Source organism: Sturnus vulgaris, chromosome 3 (assembly GCF_052056855.1).
Source record: "Sturnus vulgaris isolate bStuVul1 chromosome 3, bStuVul1.hap1, whole genome shotgun sequence".
Taxonomy (NCBI): Eukaryota; Metazoa; Chordata; class Aves; order Passeriformes; family Sturnidae; genus Sturnus; species Sturnus vulgaris.
The window spans coordinates 17,217,027-17,240,209 of NC_142245.1; the positions used below are offsets into that span (position 1 = coordinate 17,217,027).

General features: G+C 44.9%; 1 protein-coding gene across 1 annotated transcript in view; it reads right to left on the reverse strand.

Moving 5' to 3' along the window:
* Positions 1-9,847: 9,847 nt before the first annotated feature.
* The window catches only part of CAPN13 (calpain 13), a 44,387-nt gene continuing 31,051 nt past the window's right edge, over positions 9,848-23,183 (reverse strand). The window contains exons 14-22 of the mRNA XM_088161082.1: positions 22,820-22,882; positions 21,768-21,825; positions 21,163-21,230; positions 19,600-19,668; positions 18,554-18,632; positions 15,710-15,826; positions 12,785-12,840; positions 11,712-11,757; positions 9,848-9,991 (exon numbers count right to left, since the gene is read on the reverse strand). Coding sequence (XP_088017208.1) covers positions 11,731-11,757; positions 12,785-12,840; positions 15,710-15,826; positions 18,554-18,632; positions 19,600-19,668; positions 21,163-21,230; positions 21,768-21,825; positions 22,820-22,882 — 537 coding nt within the window. The 3' untranslated portion in view covers positions 9,848-9,991; positions 11,712-11,730. The remainder of the gene's footprint in view (positions 9,992-11,711; positions 11,758-12,784; positions 12,841-15,709; positions 15,827-18,553; positions 18,633-19,599; positions 19,669-21,162; positions 21,231-21,767; positions 21,826-22,819; positions 22,883-23,183) is intronic.

A 23,183-nucleotide genomic window follows, 5' to 3' on the forward strand; every position in this document is an offset into this window, starting at 1 on the left:
AGAAAAGGAGGCAAAGAATGGATTTTATTCTGCTCTGCAACTGCATGGAAAGACTTTATAGTGAGCTGGGGATTGGTGTCTTCTCCCAAGTAACAAGCCATAGGACAAGGATATTAAGGGACAATTTCTTTACCAAAAGGGTTGTCAAGAATGGGAACAGGCTGCCCAGGGGGGTGGTTGAGTCACCATCCCTGGGGGTATTTAAAAACATGTAGATGTGGCACTTAGAGACATGGCTTGGCAGTACTGGGTTAGGGGATGGACTCAAAGACCTTAAAGGTCTTTTTCAACCTAAATGATTATATAATTCTGTGACACTTTACAACTCCACAGTCCTAATACCAGGGACTCACCCTGCCTTTCCCTGCTGGTTCAGTGCAAAGAGGCTTAAGGACACAGTGCAATGCTGCCATCCCATGACTTTGGAAACCCTGACCCAGGAATCCCACCTTCCCTCCCTTCAAAACCCACTTAGAGGTCAAAGAGTGATTTTTTTTTTTTTTTTAATATAAGTACATTTTCTCATCTTCTAGCCTCAGAGCTCATGCAATGTAGCTGGAGTTTTGTCCTGGAAAAGGACTTCTGCAATTGAAAGCTGAGCAGCTCACAGCATCCCCTAAACTGGCTCCTCAGGCCAGGGCCACTGAAGTGCTGCATCAGGCCAGCTGAAAGTCTCCTGACTCCAGCAGCAGACCCTGGGAAAGGTTTAATGCCTGGAACTGACTTCCTCATAAACAGGAGGGGATGCCTTTGAGTATGGTACCCCCTGATTGATTCCTCTCTATGAAGCTCCCCAATCACTTTTCAAAGCTCTGCAAAGGTTTGGCAGCCCCAGCACCTCACAGAGATGAGCTCTGCCATTCCAGGCCACGGGGAGCAGTACCTCATCTAGCATCTTTGGACACACCAGCAAGTGATTTATCTGCTGCTCCTGGTTCTTTTATTATAGGACCATGAATGGTCCTTTTTTATGCACCTGTTCTCCACCATCATTGTAAGCAGCTCCTCTCCAGACTAAGATAGCCTTATCTATTTAATGATTCCTCAACCAGAAGCTGCTCAGAAGACTTTGATTCCCTTCAGTGCCTTTCTCTGTATCTTTTTTTACTCTTCTGTGTGCATAAGGAGTGGGTGCAACACCTTCAGGGCAACCCCTGTGGTACCAACATTGGCTCTGTGTTTGTGGAGGAAAATAATCTCATTTTTCAAGAGGGGTTTAACACCTCCAAAGCAAGCTTTGAGCGAGGTATTCCCAGTGTCACCTACGCGGTGCTGCTGTGCCTCGGTCCCTGGCTGAAGGGATTTGCTGGTTAGGAGAGCAAGGAGCGCTGGTGATGCCGGGCTCTGCAGTTCAACCCTGCCATCTGCAGCTCCCGGCTGGAACTGCGGCAGCATCTCCTGCCCGCAGGTGGGCAAACAGCCCCTTCCCTAAATTACCTGCTCAGGTGAAGTTTCTGGGTTTAAAATTCCCGGAGGTGAGAACAGGAGAAACAGGGCTTGAAGAGGAGTGAATACTGTAAATGAGATAAAGTCTTTTATCGAATGATTAAGTAGTTAAAACACACACCCCTGACAAATTAAGATGAAATTAGTCTCGGGGGAGTGTCTGCTTATCAGCAGTACAGGGGGCTTTTAGCCGTGCTGTTTCCCAGAAGTTCTTACACAATCTATCCATTTTAAGGGGGGAAAAAAAAAGTTTGTTCAAATACTTTTCCAGGAAATTCCAACTTGCCAAAGCTTTGCATACCTTCAGTGCTTTTTAAATGAAATCATAGAATGGTTTGGGTCTTAAAGATCAAGCCCCTGCCATCAAGCCAATTCTTCTGCTGGCTGTCCCTGTGAGCCATGCCCAGCTGGATCCCAGTTTAACTCTGGGACCTGTCATCATCCCCATCCAGATCTCACCACTTCATATCCTTGTGCTGGAGGAGAACATTGTGCTCCATCCATCTGAACTCCTGTATTATGCATGACATGGCACATCCCTGGATTAATGAAGTCTTCATTAAATCAGAGTATATTTCATCCAAAAAAAAGAAACAATCTGTTCCTGACATACCGATTTCTACCTCGGACTTTCTACCACTGGGTTCACTTGAGTCTCAGGCCTCTCTAAAAGCTCTTCCATTGCTCAGTCAAAAGCAAAAGGGAGTTTTGGAAATCCTGTCCCCTTTTTAATTGACTCAGTGTGGAGCTAGAGAAGGAAATAATTCTATGCCTTGCATGATTGAACAGAATCAATTCATCCATAAAGTGTCTTGAAAGCCATGAATGTCTGCATAAAGGCCTAATGCCAGTTATTTCTTTGTTAAACTATGTTAGAGTACATCATTATATTCAAATAATCAAAGGCCCTTGCTTAGTATCTCACACAAAATTCCATCTCAGGAGCAGCAGCCTGTTCATTAGAGAAATTATTTTTTTTTCATGTGTGAGTCATAAATCCCTCTAATGCAGGTCAGTGGGAATGTGTGTCAATCCACCACCGGCCTGGCAGCACAGAGGGCACATCCTGAGGGACAGCCCTGATGGCTCAGTTATGACACCACACCTTCCTGAACCTTTTCAGCAGCTTTGCAAGCAAGGCCCTTGCCTTCCTCAGTTTGGCACTTCCAGCTCAACAAAACAAAGCTGTTTGCTCACCTGCTGCCTCTTGGATGTGACTGCTGTCCAACAGCATGACCCTCTCCCAGCCTTGGGGACAAGGAGAGAAATAAGGCCCTAAAGTGAAATTGCACAAGGGTAAATGCCCAGAAATTATTTTTACAAATGTGGTTTAATGGGAAAAGGCTTCTTCTATCCCATATTCTAATTTTGGCTTTTAAACCCAGCCTGCTGTCTAAGCAGTGCTTGCAAAGCCATGCCTTCACATGTCAGCAGCAGAGCTGAGTGACTGCAGATGTCTGCCTGTCCTGGGACTTGTTCACATCAAGTGAACATTAAGGAGAGCTGGATCCATCTCCTGCTCCAAGAGCTGAGCCAGGAGTGATGTTTCCCACATCTGCTAGCATGGAGCTGTCAGGGGAGCTGTCAGTGCCTGGAGGGACACGGCTTTGTGAGCCCTCCAGGTTATCCCTGTCAGCACCAGGAGCAGCAGCAGAGCCTGCAGGAAACAGACTTCTCCATGGATGTGGGGACCCAGGCCTGCACACAGGAGTATGCCAAGATCTCCCAGTTTGCCTGGGTGTGACTTTCTGTCTTGGGTTGCAATACAGGATGTGACCAAAAGTATGTATTCTATCACCATCTGTTAAACCTGGTGGGGCAGTGTTCCTTATCTTTTCCACAACCCATCCTTCCTCCATGGAGATATCTTCTGTTAATGGGCCACTGACTGCCACTGCATGACTGATAAAATTACATCATCCCATTGGGAGATGCTCCATCCAGGGGGAGGAGCCAAGCATTTCCTACCTGGATAAAATCTCAACTTTGGAACATTAGGGCAGCTTTTTTCCACCGGATTCCAGAGGAAAACCAGACCCTTCCACATCATCACTGGACCTTTGGAGGAAAACTGCACCCTTTTACAGGAGCACTGCTTCAACAGAACCTCATCTGTCATCCAGGAGGATGCAGCCACCATTTAATGGGACTGATACCAACACCCTGAGTGACTGACGGGGTGTCAGGTTGTATTCTGACTCTGTCAGTGTTTTGGGTTTCTTCTTTGTAATGCTGTATTTCTATTTTAATTTTTCTAGTAAATAACTGTTATTCCTACTTCCCATATCTTTGCCTGAGAGCCCCTTAATTTCAAAATTATAATAACTTGGAGGGAAGGCATTCACATTCCATTCCAAAGGGAGGCTCCTACCTTTCTTAGCAGACACCTGTCTTTCAAACCAGGACACTTTCCCAGGCCCCATGATTTTTCCAGGGCAGTAAAACACAGAAACCTCCCCAGAGCATCTCTGCAGTCACCTCTGGCACAGGCACTTGCTGGAGGGGTTGGTGCTTGCCCCAGGAAGCTTCTGCAGTGGCACAGAAAGTGCTGCCTTTGCTTCCCTGTACCCAGGCCATCCATGGCCAACTTCATACTCACTGCTCCTCTTCCTTTATTCCAGCCAGGCCACCTGATGTCCTCCTGCCCCACAAAAGTGCAGGGAGTTTCTGATGCCTCCTTTTGGGAAGGAGCAATGATGTGAACCCCCTCCCCAGACCAGAGCCAACACCCATATGAGGAGTTTGAAATGCTGAGTGTTACAAAGGCTGCTTAGAAGTCCAGAATTCCCTTCTGCTGCCTTTAATGAGAATTTTGGCTGGCAACCAGGGCCCAGAAGAAAATGTCCAGGTCCACCACAGCACACTGTTCTTTTTGGCTTCCTAACAGCTTCAGCCTGATGTGGAAGGCTTTGTCCAAGGGACTTCTGTGGTAACAAATGATATCTAGGAGCTATGGGTAAGGTGTACAATTCATCTTCTAAATTTGATTAAACACTGTGTTGGCCTTCACTGATCACCCTAAGAGCTTGAAACTGTTTATTTTTTTTCAGTGGGGGGAAAAAATCCTTTGGTTTCACCTGATATAATAATGAAAAGGGAAGCTTTTATGCCAGTGTCTAGGAGGAAAAAAATAAAGAATCAGAAAAAGAAAAATCTGGCACTCACAGCTACAATTTTCATTTAACCATTCTTCCTTCAATCCAGTAAAATCAAGACAGCCTGACAATCTCAGTTTCATTTTATATCTCCTATCACCTCTGAGTTCAAGAGCACATGGAATGCTGGTTTGACAAAAAATCCCAAAACCAAAAAACCCAAACAACTAGACACATTATCATTTCTACAGGTCAATGACTGTGTTTAGGTCTTGAGAATCATACACACCATTGGTAAGCAAAGCACCTTCCTGCTCCATGGATGGAGATGTAACTTATGTCCCTTTGAGATAAGGAGAAGGGGTTTTAGGCCATGAAATTCAAGGTGATGGAGAAGGTTCACTCCACAGCTGTGCTTCCCACCTTGTCTTGGCATTTCTCTCTGTGTGGAGCTGGGAATCATCATTACAGTCCAGCTTCTCAGGATCAGGCAGACAAAATAAGTAAAGAGGAGAGGAGGGTGGACATAAGACACAGGATGGGCAAGACCCATTCCTCAGACTTTTTACTGCAATATTCCTGCAAATTTTTTATTGAGAGAAAGCTCTACTCCACTAAGTTGCTTTTTCCCTGATTTCAGGATAGAAGATCATTTGCAATCTGCTCTGCTGACTCAAAATGCCTATGGGATATCACTATAGAGAATACACATTCTATTGAATACCAAGTACCTTTCATACAGGCAATAGTATTCCCTGTCTCTACCCATGGTAGGTATTTCAGCTCAAACCCTGGGAATGCTTCAGGAGAGGCATTCATCATCTGGCTGAATAATTCAGCCTATGGAGATGATATATTTCCTTCCCTTTTCTTGAATGCATCGCTTTTAAATGCATAATACTGTTTGCACAATAATCTTTCATCTTGCACAGCCAGCCGTGATACAGAGGTATTTCTGTGGCAGCTTTGCCTTTGATGCTGGATGGCATCAAATCTAATGGATGGCATGTAAAACAAGGAAATAATATTTCCTCAAGTGGAAAGCTGTATGTATTATTTAACCACCACCAGCCTCATGTGGACCAGTTCTCTCAGGGAAGGGACATGGGCTGGCTCTCTCAGAGCTTTGGTATCCCAGAAACAATGTCAAATTTTCTTGGGATGCTACAACAAAAATCCTTCCCATGGTGGCTTAGGGAAGGAGGGGCAAGGGAAGGACTTGGATTTAAGCCTAGCAGTACTTCAGGCCTTCCCAGGTGCTTTGTGAGGAACAAAGCCAAGAGCTGTGAGCAGTGAGACAGGAGCTCAGGCCAGGGAGCCTCTAGATGTCACTGCCAGGCAGGAGAAATGGACACAGAGTCACAGCAGGCTGGGGACACCCAGCCCAGGCACAGCTGGTGGCACAGCTGGTGGCAGGGACACGGGGTGGCAGTGGCCAGCCTGGTGGGGGGCATTGGGAAACCTGCTCTGAAGAAGCTGCTGCGCTTTGGGACTGCCCCTCTCCAGGGATGAAAAGGTGCAGCAATTTCAGGGTGGGAGCAGGTGCAAGGAATGCAGCCAGAAATTGCAGGTTGAGGTATTTTGTGCAAGGAATTGCCAGGTAAGAGTGAAATGTTTCAGCTGCAGACCTGCAGCAAAGAGATCCTAAAGACAGGTACTAAGGCTAAGCTCAATAGTGCTGAATAGAGCTGACACCATCCACCAGAGAAATGATCCCAATATTTGGCTGTGCCCCTGCTGAGCCCACCTGAACCTGGGGAGGGGTTCCTGACAGAATTTCCATTGCTTTCTACTCAGGTAGCAGTTTTGAGGAAAGGTCACCATCTCACTGAGGACAGCAGCAAGAGCTGAGCATTCCCAGGCACCCCTCCAGGCTGCACACTAAAATATCACTGAAATCCCTCACTGCTACACCCCTGCTTGAGAGAAGCCTGTGAGTCTGCAGCCCATGGCCAGGACATGGTATGGCTGTTCCCTGCTTTGAGAAATGCATTGCATCAAGAAACAAAAATAAAAATCATTAGTGCACAGAGAGTGCAGGGGCCACTGGGCTGCTCACACCCAAGGTCTCACCCAGCCTTCCCCTCTCCAGACATGCATGTGGTTATGGAATAATGAGCCTTTTTTTTTCCCCTTGAAAATGTTATAGCTATTCTGTACAAATTGCAGTAGCAGTTTCTCTATAAGAAACCTAAGGCATAGCCAAAGGCAGAGAGGGAGGTTCAGCTGCTCCAAAACTGGCCATGGACACCCCCAAGTCTCCCAGACCACAACAGCAAGATGTGTTCACTGAAGTGTGGGCATCAAACCACAGCCTCCAAGGTGCCTGGGAAAGCCTTGATCCAGGCTGCATGCTCAGGAAACAGACTCTGTAGGTAAGACATGTGAGAACTTCCTCCTCTGTCCATCTTGGCACAATTTAGGCAGGCAGATGTAAGACACTGGGGCCTTTGGGTCTCAGGAGAAGGGCAGTAAACAGCAGGGCTCCAAGATTACACCTAGAGATTATACTTGCAGAGTCAGCTGTCACCACTCTCCACCAAAGTCCTCCTAAAGTTAATGGCCGGCTTAGATCTTACCTAATTTCATCAGTTCTATATCCCATCTCCTGTGCTAGGAAGTTCAGCATCACTAATCTCATCTGCTTCAGCCTGCTTCTTACCCTCTTGAGGGCTTTAGCCTCATGAAGATTTAAAAATAGAGCATTTGTTCTAGGTCCTTTTCTTCAATTTCTAACAGCAGATTCTCTTAGGGCTTTCCAGATTTGTGTCCCTGAGGATTAGGAACTGATTTTAATCAAAAAAATTAGAGACTATATTATCATAATTGGATGAATCTCAGAGCCTTCACAAGTGCCAGAAACCTCATGGGGACCACACTCACATTTCAGAGCTGGCAAACACAGATGAAGGAGCCTGAAGATTTTAATAGGGGCACCATCCCCTTAAAGCTTGCCTTCACAGCTTAATCACACAAAGATGAAATGTAGAAGTTGTCTCTCTTTATCTAACACCCCACTGATCTGAGCTGCCTTTGTTTTCAGTATTGGCCCCAGTATTCGTGAGATGTATTAAGCTTCTTGTTGCTTTTGGAAATAATAGCCACCACTATATTATGGCCAAATCATTGCTTTTCTCCATTATTGACCCTTTTTTTTTTTTTCAGGCTACCAAGCACCCTTGACTTTGTTCGTAGGATGGTTAATCAACAAGTCTGTCACAATGATGGATTCCTCCTGAATTGTTGCTTAATTAGCTTGGTTGGAGGTATAAATCAAGTGGAATACCAATTCTTCCAATGCCACAGACAGGCAGCCATGCTCAGCTTGACAGCAGCGAGTTATTACTCTGCCCCAGTGCAGGATCAGCCTGCAAAGCCAGAGGGGCCACGGGCTGGTCCCTGAGAGTGCTGGTGTGCCCAGAGCACAGAGCCACACTTATCTGGGTGAAGGGCTGGTGGGATGGAGCTGAAGGTGGGCTCTGCTGGGGCTCTGTGCCGGGGGACACTCCCCAGAGCATCACCCCCAGCAGCTGCTCACGGGGAGATAACTCAGGGATAGGTGATGATTCTCACCAGGGGTGCCTGGTGTCTCTGCCTGCTTTGTAATGAAGAGGAGACATTTCAGTCCGTGGCCAGGCTGAGTTATGAGACAAGGATCTGTGCCTCCCGACAGGCAGAACTGCCTTCCACAGAAAGGCAATCACGCATTGCAACAAAAGGAGAAGTAATACATTGGCTGCAAATTAAGATGTTTAAGATTAATCCTAATGGCTTGGTATTTTTATAGATGAGACTTTCACACAACAAGAATGTATTTAAACCAGTTGACTTGAACTGAATTTTGCAGCTTTAACAGAGATGACTTCTCTGTAGCTACAAAGAGCTTGTTCCCAGCAGGTCTGAGCATCTTGAGCATGGCCAAACCGTGTGGTGGAAGTCATCTAGAAATACCTGAAGTTTTTAGATTACCTTTTTTGAATTCCCAGGCCAAGATACATAAACCTTTCTCTGAAACGATTCTACTAATAAACCTTTTTAGCAAAGCATATTCATTTTTCCATGGCCCCCTTTTAATCCTCTCTCTTTGCCAACATTTGCAGAGGGCTTAATTAGTGATCAACAATTTCAGGTGGGATGTGTATGTCCCACTTTGGAGAAGGAATCAGTTTGTTCAAAAATTACTGAAAAAAACTCCATTAGAATAATCTAATTTAACTGATTTCCCCTTGCTCTAATTTTCAGTGGAAGAGTGGGTTCAGTGGCCCCTCTTGCCTAGGACCTACCTACATGATTAATGCTCCCCAAGCTGCTGAACGAGGCAGTGACACAACACAGACTGACCTCACGATAACAAAGATCTGGGTTTCATACCTACCTTGTGATGTAGTTGTTGCTCCAGTGTGCAACATCTCCCTGCCAAATGGGTAAATCTGCTGCTAATGTGTGGATGCCTCAATGGAAACCTGTGCAGAGAGCCTGGGTGAGGCACGGTGTGAATAATATTGCCATGGCAACCTTGGATTTCTTTCATCCATTTACATTTGCATCCTTCTTTTTTGGCATTTTCACAAATAGTCTCCAAAGATTATTGTTTTTTTTCAATACCTGAGTGGAATAGATCACTAAATTTGCTGCTAAAGCCATGACAAAAAAGTATGAAAATTAAGTTCATGTGTGGATAGAGAAAAGTTACAGTTATTTTGCAGGTTTAAGTTAAATTTCGAGCAGGAATTATGTCTGAAGAAGACCTGCATTTTTAAAGACATCGAGGAAGAGAATGCAGTTCAGACAAACTTTTCTACTCCCAGACAGTCCCAATATAGATTCTGGAAGTCAGAAAAAAGCAGTGCACAATCTGTTCTATATCTCTAATATGCCACCTCATTGCTGTATCAAATAAAATGGAATACCAATAGTTGATGAACTCAAAAATGGTAAAGACTTTTTTTTTTAAAATTTAGTAATAAAAAGTATAAAGAAAATAAAAAAGCTTCTGATGTTATTTATAATTTATGACTAATTTCCTCAATCATTTTCTGGCACTTATAAATAGCACACAAGAAAATTAAGAAATAATTCAAATAAAACTGTGTCTTGATTGTTGTTGTAACTTACATCTTATACACTCTTTTCACACAAAAGGCATGAGTCTATTCTTTTTCACAGTGGACCTAATGGAGCTGTTCCTAACTTCTGTACTATTTACAGGAAGATGAGAGGAGGTTACAGTCACTTCCAGCTTTCCCATGGAGTGCTTGCATTAGCAATTCTTCTCTCTCCAAAGCACCCCCATTTTGCCTGGAAAGGACTCTTCATCCCAATATCCGAGTACCACCAAGCATAAGGACACCTGGCTTCACTCCTTCACTGTGGTTTTTCAAGAACTCCGTGGATGGCTTTTGTGTGGGATGGCCTTGGGCACTGTTCTACTGAGGAGGAAGAAAAGTCACCTAAAACAGAGGTAAAGAGACTGACTCAGAACACAGCCAGCTTCAGGCGAGCCTTTAGGAATCACTAATGGGAATATTTTTGCCAAGAGGATTTTTTCAGCGTATGCCAAGTGTGTTTTCCTACATCAATCACAGTTTGTTAGGCTCCAGTTTCACCAGTTCCAGTCCTCTGAGGGTCCTGTGCCATGACTGCCCAGGCTCCAGCTGCAAGTGTCTGCTAAATTGCTCAAGTGAGCTGCTTGCAAACACCCTACAGGCAGGATTTCATTACAAACCAGTAAGTGAAAATTATGATTAATTATATATTCCCAGAAGTTATGATCAGTTTATGAATGATTAATGAAAAAAAAAAAAAAAGAAAGATTACTAAATAGACTATGAATATAATTTGCAATCAATAATTTAAGCAACTTCATCTCCAAAGGCGAGGTCCTTCTCATATTTACCTAATGATAGTCTGCAGTGCAAGTGCTGGGTGCAGTATTGTGAATATTCTGCTTCCACACATCAAAATGCATGTTTGCACTGTCCACAGCTCTGAATGCAAAGGGCAGAGTTTCAAACAAAAACTGTTTGCAAGCAGAGCTCAGGGGCTGAAGGCATCACAGTGCTGAGGGCTGAAGCCCAGCTCCTTCCACAGCTGGACACATTGGATGTAACCAGGAGCCAAGAAGGTGAAAGATATGGAGCCATCCCTGCCTTGGCTCTGAACCTACCATGCTTTCTCCCTGGGAGGTGTAATTCACACCCCAGTCATACATTTCCCCTTCCAACTTCTCACCAAAGCTGGCATCCAATGCAAACTGCCTTCAGAAAGAGGGTGTGAGACACCAGAGATGCTGTTCATGTACGATTTATTATTGTAATTCCTGTCTGTAGGAAGGCTTATGTGGATGCAGTTCATGGATTTTAAAGAATGTCATGGGCTTGGGTTTTTTACTCCGTTTTTAGATGGGGCTGATAAGGAAAGTGTCTGAGTTTGCCCAAGGATGCTCCACAAATTCCTGGGGCCAGCTGCCCCTCCACTGCACGTTTTCTCTAAGGATTGGGTTTCCTCCCTGCTTTCTCCTCAGTGACAAATGTTTGGGTCCAGCACTAACACTGCAACTGGAACAGCTGCATCACAGAGGGTTAGCAGAAGCACGATGGCTGAGATGGTTCTCAGATGCATAAACAGCACCAGTTTTGCAGGAAAAGGCAGAGTCTTTCACAAGAACCAAGCAGCTAAATTTGAAAGTCCAGAGGAAAAAATGTCCCTGACATGAAGGAGCAAACATCAAAAGAAGCACAAGATGGGGAGTGTAGTTCAAATGTAAACCAAATCACATAATTCTGTTAAAAATGTGAATTCGGACTGACCAAGAAATCGAAGTTACTTCGTATACCCACCCTTTGACTATACATTTGCTGCTGTGTAAGATATGTAGAAGTAGTTGCACGCCTCAGAATACAAAAAAAAAATTCTGCTCACTCATCAGTGATCTCAGGTGGAGGCAAGTTTCTAGCAGAGCCATTGGTGGTCTGTTTGACTGGGAAGATCATCAGCAATTCCCCAGAAAAAATAGCCCAAAGACGAATTCTTTTTGCAGCCCTTCTCATGCTGCAGGTCTCACCTCTTTCCCTCTTCCTCTCACAGCTGCTTCTCTCAAAAGCCCCCATAACCCCAGGCTGAGATTACTGCAAGGACCTCACCCCTCTCTTGTCAGCACAAGATTCTTACCATGACCTCTGGCGTCTCTCTAGGTGTACATGACAAGAGTCAGCCACTGGAAAAAGGAGAACAAAAGGCGCATTTAGACAGTGATGGTACACTAAGTCTTCAGACTTGTCTCAGGAACCTTCAGGGGTGACCCAGTGACTGTAGTCCTCTTGTACTGCACAGGATAGTTAAGGGATTTTGGAACTGCCTCTTTCCCTTATTACAATTCAGATCCAGAAACCCTTGCCATATGTTGTTTTCCATGATAAATCATTGCAGCAGCTGCAGCAGGAGCAATTTCTGGGGAAGGGTGGCACCTGCCTGATTGCAAGTGGAAGAGAGAGCAAGTTCTGGGAACCTGGCTGTCCTACAGACCACCCTATAAAAGCGCTTCAGGTCCTCTGCTTGCAAACTGTGCTCTGCCCTTGCTAAAAACAGATTTAATGAACAATGAGGCTCTGCACTAACCACAGAGTGTAAATGGGAGCTGGTGAGATTGTAAAAGGCTTTTAAAAAAAAATCTTTTTAAACACTGGGTTGTCAAATAACAGTCCCCAGACTGATAAAATGCAGTACTCAGGCATATCACTATGGAGCACAGCAGGATTTTTGCTTCAGACTAGCTGATAAAAAGGCTGATGTATCCCCATTCAGTGAGCTATCCTTCAGGCTGTGCTTTTAAGACAAACAGCAGCAGCAAGCATTTGTCTGCTGTTTCTTTCTTAAAACCAAGATGTTTTGCAATTCAGGACTAACAGAAGGGGCAGTAAGAAATCAGGGCACGGATTTTTTTATTTTTTTTTTTTTTTGTCACTTTCTCAAAGTCACTTTGAGCAGTGTTTCCAGCAACGACTGGCTGGTGTCAGCAAGGGAAGACTCCATGCCTTGGCCAGGGATGGCCACTGAGCTGTGCACCAGTGGGGCCAGGGAACCCCAGGGAAACACCTCCCACAAAGGATGTGCTTCCAGCCAGGCAAAACCTCCAACGCTATTTGCTAGGACAAAAGTTTAGCAACTTAACTTCACCGTTCTGCTAAAATGTGGTCCCACTTTGGAGCTGGAGTGGAGAGAAGAGAAGGAAGGAGCATTCTTACCTCCATTGCCGTCATCAAAATTTGTGATCCACCCTCTGCTAAGTTTTGGAATGCATCTAGGGGCAGAACAAAAAAAAAAAAACAAAACTTACTTCATGACGAAGAATCAAGAATGCAATGCAGACACAAGGCTGTGGCAGCTGAGGAGCAGAGCTGCAATCCCTGTGCTGGGATGCTCTACCTGGCTCAGGTGTCCTGCCTGGCCACATCTCATTTCTGTGCTGGGTACCCCTTCTGCCTTGGCCCTCGGATCACAGCCTGGGAAGGCATCCCAATTTTGGGGCCAGAATTTGGCAGAATTGTAGGGACAGGCGGTGCTCAATGTGGCTGCTTTCATCTCCTCTCATAATTTGTTTCAATTGTTTTGCTGCCTGAAGACTGACAGGAGGACGGTGAACTAATGAAACACATCTTCCCACAGGGAAACTTTCTGCTGGTCCTTTTCCATCCTCCCTGGCAGTGAGTGATCACAGTGTGCCCTAAAGAAAGTGATTCTCTTGAAGTCATTAGTATGCCTTGCAAGCTTTTTGCAGGGAATATAAATGCAGATGCTGCTGTTATTCAGCTAGAGTTTGAAATTAACATTGCTGAAAGTTTTTTTTTTGACAGAACACTTTGCCATCAGAAAATTTAAATCATTCAAATATTGTTATTCTATGTGCATATTTATACTGCAGCATGTCTAGGAGAAGTCTTCAAATCCAAATGTTTGGATAAACGCAAAACACAGTATTTTGAGGGTTTTTATTTATTTTGAAATTACTTTTCTCCTAGAAATGTGCTGTTATAAACAGTAATAAAAAGTTGAAAAAAATTTAAGTCCGTCTATCCTTGAATGATACACTTCTCCGGGAGCCTGGAATTTCCCATCCTGAATGGAAAAGACTTTGTTAGATTCCAGATGTTTTGAAACTTACCCAGCCTTAGCAAAAAGGCTGCTGGGAGAGGGTAGGAACAGGGCACCAGGGCTCCTTGCTCATCTGCCCCTTAGGAGGCCACCAGAGCCACCTGTCTGGCCCAGAGCAGGGAGGAAAGGTGGCACAACCAGCCTACAGTGCTCTGAAGAAAGGCACAAGGAAAACCTCATGCTGTGCCCAGCCCCTTGACAAGGCTGTATTTGCAGGACTGGGCTTGCACCCAGCTGCCTTTTCAGGAAAAAGTGGCAGCGCTGAAATTACCTCCTCTGGGCAGAGGTAAGTGCCTCTTTACTGCTTCATTAACTCCAGTTAAATAGAATTTGCAAAGAATCTGCTGCTTTTGGTTTGGGTCTCATCTCTGGCTATCTTGAAAGGATGAGTAATGATTTAATGGGACAGATTTTATCTTCCCTGCTGCACTCACATCATCATAAAGGTTGACTGACTTTTATTCCCACTTGGCACCCTTATCTTCTCCTGTAACAAACTTATTCACAATGATCTAAAAAGTTTGAGAAATGTATTCCACACTAAACCCTCTGTAAAGTGATAACTGAAAGAGTGGAGAGCATTTTAAGATTCTCATTACAGACAGCAATGAGACTTTTAGAGACTCCTTTCCACATGAATGCAAAGAATTTGTCTTTACATTGGCACTTAAAATGTAAAAGGATCTTTTCTAAATGAAAAAAAAATACTATGGCACTAATTTAGGCATAAAAACTTTCATCTACAGCAAGTGACTTGTATAATCACAAAAAATGGGTGTTTACAAGCTTTTTTTTTAAATGAAAGCGTTAAAATCAGGACACACTGATTGTACAACATTTTCAGAACTGCTTCTGCTGTACTCCCTTGAAATGGGATTTTAGGCAGTGCCATCCAAGCAGATCTGCTGACCACTATTGGCCCATTAAACATCAGTGCTAAAAACACATGGGAGAAAATGAATGCTCGTTTCCATGCACTGTTGACACCCAGCTCATTCTAAAGATGAAATAAATTGCTGTAGTGATGTTCTAGCACTGGGGTCACGGTTGCTGACTTTGTTTAACTACCAATATCTCCAGTCAAAATGCTTATTATTAGAGTAGCAAAAATTACGATTTTGTGAAACAGAATTTCATTTCCATTCAGGCAAAAACTCATTTACAGACAGTCCCTCGTTGCAAGTGCCAGATAATAGCTGGATGGAGCACAGGGAATGGGTTTGTTTATTCACAGAGGATACTGGACTTTCTCCTTACCAAAAAACTGAGAGAACTTTACTGAACACTAAACTGCTCTCTAGCAGCCAGTTGCTCCAGTGGACAGGAGATAAATCCAGCTCCTGGCAAACAGGCTGCCCAAGGAACTGCCTGGGCCCTGCCTGGACTTGGGGCAGGTGAGTCACTTCCAAGTGAGAGGAATGATGGATTTGTCTTTACAAACAAGCTGTGGATCTGCTGGTAGATAAGACTAGCGCTGAGAAATAAAAGAAACAACGGGAAGGATTCCACTGACTGATGAATGGAAAAAGAGATATTTGCCTTTACAAACAAATTGTAGGTTTGCTGATAAATGAAATTGGATATTGAAAGGTGAAAGAAGCAATTGGGGAAAACCATGAATTCTGTAAGAATTAAAAATTAAAAGGGAGGGTTATACATTAGAGGGGAATCTCAGGTATCAGGTGTTCTGGGAAGTCGGTACCTCTCAAGTACCTCGGTCAACAGGGAAAGAGAGAGGGAAAATAGGATAAAAGGGAGGCTGCATCCTCTAAAAATTTGAGAGATCTCAGGGGAATGCCCCATGGCCTCTCCCTTTATTAGAATAAAGTAAAAGGACTCCTCTGTCTCCGTTTTGGACATAAACCTCCGGCGTTTGTGGCTACATTTCCCTAGCACGAGCTCTGCTCTCAGGCACTCATCATTACCCCGCCCGTGGCGTCCCCGGTGCCCTGGCTGCTCTCAGCCTGGCTTTGCAGGCTGTCCTGCTGCCAGGGGCCCCTCTGGGAGCTGGCACTCACGGCTCATGGTGTCGAGGCGCAGCATGCAGCACACGAAGTCGCAGAAGCCAACCCTGCCTTGGGCATCTCCGTAGCGCAGCGTCAGCAGGCGCAGCAGCTGCGCGTCCATGGGCAGGCCTGCCGAGGGAAAGCACACTGGAAAAGCACCGGCTCTGATGGCCTCCTGCACCCTGCCAGCCAGCTGGGGACACCCTCAGCCCCCCTGCCCTGTCCTGCATTCCTGGACAGCCTTTTCCCCGCTTCGTGCCTAAGAGTCGGGGTAGGGTAGTGGAAAACCAAAGTCGCCTTACTCACTGACTCCCATTGTGGCTTAAGTCAGCAAGCTGCAAGCACTGAGCTAGTTAAACTAGTGTTATCTTGCTTTGCCTTTTTAGCTTTTATTTTCTGTAAGAAAGGGTGATTTTCTTTGGCTCATAACTGTAAAAGTCTGAGCGTGGCATTTACAATATCACCGGCTCTTTCTGCTAAAGAGGCAGATGCTGCATGCTCAGGCTATTATGCTGCATAGCATGCCTGGGATTCTTAATTTTTACATTTTCTCTTCTATTAGAAAATGGTGAAGGGTGCATTTCTTTTTTATTAGCTGATTATTCAATATTTGTGTCGCACTCTGTTTGGATGGAAATTGGTATTCAATTGAATGAACAAAAATTGCTTTTTAGAATGATTCTTTTATTAGTTAAATAAAACTACCCTAAATGTGCTGGCTATATAAGAGGAATGATTTAAATATATTTTGCACTAAAAGCTGATTTGCAAAACAAAAGGGAAATTTTCTGCAGTGAGCTGGACTGATAGCTTTGGTTTAATGCCTTCTCTGAGACTTCAGAAAAGTCTCATTTGCTCACTCCAGGTTTTAGTAGCTCAGCTGAATGTGAAGTAACTTTCCTGCTTTTTCAACCAGCTCTAAACTTTTCAGTTTTAAATGAATTCATCATGGAGCTAAATTAGTTGAAAAAGCAGAAATAAAAGAAATGGCTTCTCCACACCTGCGTAGGGAGAGAGAGAAGTGGTGGAAGTGGTTTAGTACCACCATTGACAAACTCTGGTTGCATGAGCCTAGTTGGAGGTCTCCAGCAGGAAGCAGGTACACAGTGCTGAATAATTAAAGAATGGAAAAACATTTGGGCTTAAGATACACTTCAAATTAAGGTAAACATGATTTTATATTCTTTTCAAAGGAGATAAAGATAGTAATTAAAAATAAATCTAATTAATGAAATGCCTTCTTTTAGTCTGGTTTTAAACCACTGTAGCAGTGAGCAAGAAATTCTATTTGTAACCTTTTGAAGACAGTGGGAATTCAATCAAGTTCTCTCCAGAGAGTGGATTCCAGCAAATATTGCTTATGGGATGCTACAGTCAAGTTTTACACCAGTAAAACACCAACAATTTGGGCTGGTCAGTCTGGAATACACCTGCTCTGAAATCTGCTTACTTGGCAATGTCTCTCAATTAACCTCATCAAGGGGGACTGAAAGGTCAGTCCTCTCTGCTCCCAAGACTTTTTGGCTGATTTGTATGACTGCTCCCCAAGCCTTTTATCTGCTGGATTCCTCCCTCTGGTTTTAGCCAAGCTCTTAATTACTGACTTGATGTTTCCCTATTTATAAAAATTATTTTGAATCATTTACTGTTGCCAAAGAGGAGTTTGTAAATACATCTAGCCAATGCTGCTGCATTTCAGGGCAGTGCTGCTGTTAATGCAGCTGGCCTGCTTTACTCTGATCCATTATTATTCTTGGAAGCATTAGGAAAACTGAAAATTAAGCACACACTGCAGTGTTTCGTTGGGAAAAGCACTAAACACTTCAGGGAACAGCTGTCTAGGAGCTGGATTTAGATACATTAATTCCATTCCCAGGGGTAGCACCAAGCTCCCAAACACCTTCTGGGGTTCCTGCTCCAAAGCCAGGACAGGGATCATCCCATTGCCAAGCCAGATTCAAATGCAGATGTCTGGCTCAGAGGGCAGCAAGAACGAGCTTGTAATTTTCTTCCCCACTCAGAACTACTTGTAGCCAAACATGTGCTGAATTTGCCACTTAACAGTGTCTTTTTATGCCTTCAAACAGCTGCATTGTTTTGGCTGACAGGATTTTTCCATCTACAAATTTCCTCCCAGTTTTACACTCTAGCATCTTTCTCACAGAACGGCCCTGGCAACTTCTCCTTTGACATTTGGCACATCAGTGCTGCGCTTCTCAGACAGATGCTGATGATTTGTCCAGCTTCCAGCTGCAAAAAAAAATTATTCATGCATCCCCCCAGCTGATGGCTTCCAGGGATAGCAATCCTGCACCAGCTTCCTCCTGGTACAGCACCCCTCCGAGCTCCAGGCAGCCAAATGGGAGCTTCTCGACTGCACAATTAAAAGGGGATCGCTGTGCCAGAGATGTACTTCACAGACGAGGTCCCCGTTGAGACGACTCAGCTAAAATGCTTCACTCGTGTGCACTCACTGAGAGTTTCAGCACTCAGTAGCCAACAGAGGTCAGTGCAAACTAAATAAATGCCTGTCGGTGCAGCTTTCCCTTCTAGACTTAGTCGCTGCCCTGGAAAGAAACTGCAGGAACTGAGGCAAGTGCAAGAATTCACTCTTCCTTTCTGCTTTCCCCTGCTGGATGTTCCATCCATGACCTATAAACTAGTCTGGCCAGTGCTGCACTTCTCTGCATCTTCCCACCACAGACCTCTCAGCAGAGCTGTGGTCTAACTGGCATCTCCATGAAATCCTCCATGAAATTCTCCCTAAAAGTCCCTTTTCTTTCCTCTTTCTTTTTCATCCTTTCCTTCACTGCCACAGGAACAGCAAGGGGAGCTGCTCAGCACCTCTGGGCGTACCTGCTGCCTGAATCGCATTCTTCAGCTCAGCAACATCAAGAAATCCAGAACGGTTTCTGTCTTCCTTGCTGAAGATATCCTAAAATACAGTGCAAAGGCAGATTTCAAGCTCTTACCACCATTTCCCACATTTACTACTACAACCAGTTATGTATGTTCTCCTCCCTTAGTAAATAAATATGCTGCAAAGAAGCTCAGCAGGTGAGATGGGGCGGCCGTGACAAGGGAGACCCATTTTCAGAAGGCTCTGACAGAATGTTACTGTGTAAGAAATCCCACAGTTTGGGGTGGGCAGAAGACTTTTTGCTTTCCTAACACACCACAAGCCACATTTGAGATGCTGTCAGTGGGAAGAGCACCATATCTAGATGGGGAACTAGGTGGTCTCAGACCATCTCAAGAGGGCTGGAACAAGTCAGAGCCCACCCAAACCTGAGCCTTAAAGAAACCCTCCTGTCCTGCACCAAGACTGAGGGAGAAGGACCTGACAAAGAGAAGCTGCCATGCATGCCCTGAAGAATTTAGGTGGTACCCTAAATACCATGTCACTGCTTCCAGTGCCTATCCTGGAGCAGAAACATTTCTCCCAGAGAAGTTTTCATCAGACCCTATACATTTCGACTAGAAATTGCAGCAATGTGGAAATGACATTTTTCAGATGACTCTGTTCAAGAAGTCATTTCAGCTTAGAAAGCATTTCACACACAAAAAAAAAAAAAAAATTGGCAGTGGTGGCATAGACATGGAGATTTCCATCAGATTCTGAGCCTAATTGGCCTTCCTACCTTTCCCCTCGATGTTTTCTGTGCTGGCAAAGCCTGGGCTGCTCATTTGGAGCACTTTACACACACGGCTGCCTGCCTTGCGTGACAGGAGGGAACTCTGACCTGCTAAGCAAGCAATCTCTGCAAGGCTTCCTCCTGCAGAGCTTTGAGAGCACGGAGCATCTGCTCCCCACTGCTGCAAAGCCCTGGGGTACAGAATCCACAGTATCCACATAACCCACAGGACCCACAGCCAAGAGAGAGCCCCCCCCCAGCCCGTACCATGTACTTTGTGAGACATCGCCAGAGGGTCCCAAACTCCTGCAGGGTGAGTCTTCCATTCGAGTTGAGCTGTGCATTTAGTTAAGAAACGAGCACTTAATGAGAGTTAACCTGGCTGTCTTTGCTGCCAAGAACTAAATACAGAAGGTGCAGCCTCCTCTGTCTGTTACTCTGTGTTGAGAAAGCCGAGAGTTTTCCTGCTCTCAGTCCTGTTTAACTCCACCTTCTTTGTCACATTGTACAGTCACTCATGCCTGTGCTCACAAAACACAAAAGGTTTCTATTTGTAAGGTGCATTTAACCACAGGGGAAGCTGCAGTGACTTTTAGCCCTGGAGCATGGACATGCCTGTGAATGAACATGTCCCTCTGCACGGGGCACCACAGGATCTGATCTTCCTGGATCCTCCAGGAGAACCGGCACTGAGGAGCCAAGAACAGGAGGAGATGATGCTGATGCCTTCTGTTGGATGGCAGCAGCAGCCTTTGAGGCAGACAGCCCCCAGGAAGGCATTGAAGGGCAGTGTCAGTGCCCTGCTCCCTTCTATGCAGCATCCACCCTAATGCTGGATGGGGAAACCTCCCCGAAAGCAAAACTCATCACCAGTGAAATACAAGCAGACCAGTGCCACTGCCATGGAACCTGAGTGAAAAAAGCTGATCCTGGCTTTGCAGGCCAGGATAGGTCACACTGTACATGGGTTATCTGCAAGCCAGAATTAAAAATCCTCCTGAATTATAGCAGAGCAGAAGCTTTGTCAGCTCTTTGCACGTGCCATGCATTCACAGCGCCCACTTATCCCAGGACAGGCTTTGCAAAGGAGGAAAAGTCTCTTTCAGTGGCTAGATGCTGAAAGCTGGAAAGAGAGAGGCATTTCTGGTCATTTTTATTCATTCTCTGGCAGTCTTTAAAGTTCTGAGAATGCCTCAAAGTTTTTTCAAGGCATGGAGGAAAAGAGACAATGAGCAAGCAAGAGGGAAGAAACACACAAGGGAGATGTATGTTTTCATCAAGGAGCCCTCTTGTTCTACAATGGCCATAAATGTATTTATTGTGTTGTCTTGTTAACAGTAAAAAGAGTTGAGTGATTCAGCTAAATAGGAAAGATACACTGGAAACAAACACTGGGATGACCTGCCAGGCAAGTGCCTGGAGATGCAGCAGTGCTTCTGCCCCTGACACCAGCATTGCTGGCAGCCACCCCAGGCTGGCATGGTGCAAGCACCACAGAACAGCTGAGCTATGCCTAAACTCTGTCCTGCCTCCTTGTCTCAGCTCTGCCTGAGACCCCCACCCAAGGGTGGAGCTTAGCCAAGCCCAGTGAGGGCAAAATGAGAGCAAAGAGTCAGCTGCTAGCAGAAGGTTGATCCTCACCTTCCAGCAGACACCCCAGAGCCAGGGCATGCACAGCAAAGTCGTGCATGGACTATGGGACAGTTATTTATTGGGGATTGGGGCTAATATTTACTTGCAGGTTCTCACACTGGGATGCTCAGCCCAGCCATAACTCAAGGCAAGGATGGGCAGCACCAGGGAAGTTTATTGCTTCTGCTGAAAGGATACATCCATCAGAGCCAAAATGCCTCTGCATGAATCAAAGCTGAATGTCCCTCCCACGCTGGTCATTTCATCTGTAAGGATTGACAAAACAGAAGGAATTAGCAAGAGCAAGGGCTGTGACAGGCATCAGGACACTGTTCTGAGGGAAGGAGAACACCAGGCTGAAGGCTCACACAGCTGAAAAGCCCCAGCACTGGTTCAGGTTCTCAAACAACAGCAAGGGCTCTGTGCCAAACAGGGAATCTGCACATCTCAGACATCTCTACCTTCCCCAAGGACAGGTGCCCTGTTTGGGCTCACTCTGCACAGTCCCTGCCCAAAGATGGAAACCCTTCCTCTTGAAATAAGGATAAAGGAAACGACAGTGACCACTGAAAGGCCACTTATGCTGATTTAGGAAGTCTTAAGAGCCCTTTGAGCCTTTTGCATGGCTGAGTTGGCTCCAGCCCTCCAGCCATGCCCCTCTCATGCTCTGATCCCACAATGCAGTAAGCCACAATGAAGATTTTTCAAGCACCATCAGGACACCATTAAATCTTATGTCTAATTTACTCTAGTCTAAGGATAGGGAAGCACCAAAAACATTATCTGGACTGTAAAACCTTTACCTTTCAAGATCACTTCATTAAGGAGTTGTTGCAGCTGCAAGGCATCAATAGTTGAGTCCTAATGCAAAACAAAACACAAAGAGAGAGAAGTCTGTGAGCATAAGGTTTTCTCCTGTGTCACTTTTGCCCAAAACATTTTTTTTCTCAGGCACTGTGGCAACCAAGAACCTCTGTTTATGTATCAAAGGAGCAGCAGCATCCCTTCTGGAGCATAACAAGGCCCTCCAGGCACTGCCATCACCATGGGGTTTGTCCTGCAGGGATGGGGAGCTGTGGATGGGCAGCACAGCAGGCAGCTGTGTGAGTGGGCTGGGAGCACAGGCACTGCTGCCCATCCCCAATCCTGGCTGCCTCTCTCCCGAGACACCCACAGGGCACCCAGGGTGGCAGCCCCTGCTCATTTTCACCTTCACACATTGATATAACCATTAACTGCAAGAGGTTCATTGTGCAGAGACTTTTGACAGTGATTTTTTTCCTCTTGACTAAGTCAAGGAGTTCTTTATAACAGTTTATTAAACCATTAAAAGCATCTCCTGTGAACACAGAGTTTGGCTCTGAGAGAGCAGGAATCAATTACTCAAATACTGACTGATGTCTGCTTTCCAAGTGCTGAGAAGGCAAATGGAAAATGAGGCTGATGAGAGGGGGGGACTACCCAAGGCTTTCTAATTGCTTTCAGCAAATAAACAAACCAAACCAAGCCAAAGAAAAAAAAAAAAAAAAAAAAAAAAGAAAAGAAAAGTACACATGCACACATGCAAGCCCATCACCAGCACAACTATAAATCTCCAATAAATCTAAAATATTCCACTGATATATGGCACTAGACAATCTATCCCAGCTGAATGTCCCATTTTTTGGGGGGATTTTGGCAGGTCAATCAATACCATTTTCAGGATATCCACTTGAGGATGGAGCAACATTTAAAAAAAAAATCTAAATGGATTTGTATCAACATCATAGATCAGTTTTTCTTTTTGCAAGTCCACCTGTGGTTTTGGGTTTGTTGTTTTTTTTTTTTTTTCAACAATATGTTTTAGAGAGGGTACCTGCTTAGCGTATCTTAGGAAAAGGGCCTTATAGGAGCTGTCCTGGTTCTGTCTTGGTACATCCTGAATCAAAAACAAAGAGCAGACATAAATAATTCAGCTAAAAATAGGAGGCAAAAGTCTGCATATCCAAATAGCACTTTAATTTCAGGGGCAAGGAATGTACAGCACAGGGTGCAGTTTTCACACCCCCAAAAGAAGCATATTTTGGATGTGCACAGCTAGTACAACCAGGAAGGAGCAGTTCAGGGCTTAAGGAAGATGACAGAACACATCCAGGGTGGAATTCAGCAAGTCAATACACGAGTATAGAGATAAAAGGCCTGATCCTTACTGGTGGACTTTGGTTGGGATCACTGCTCAG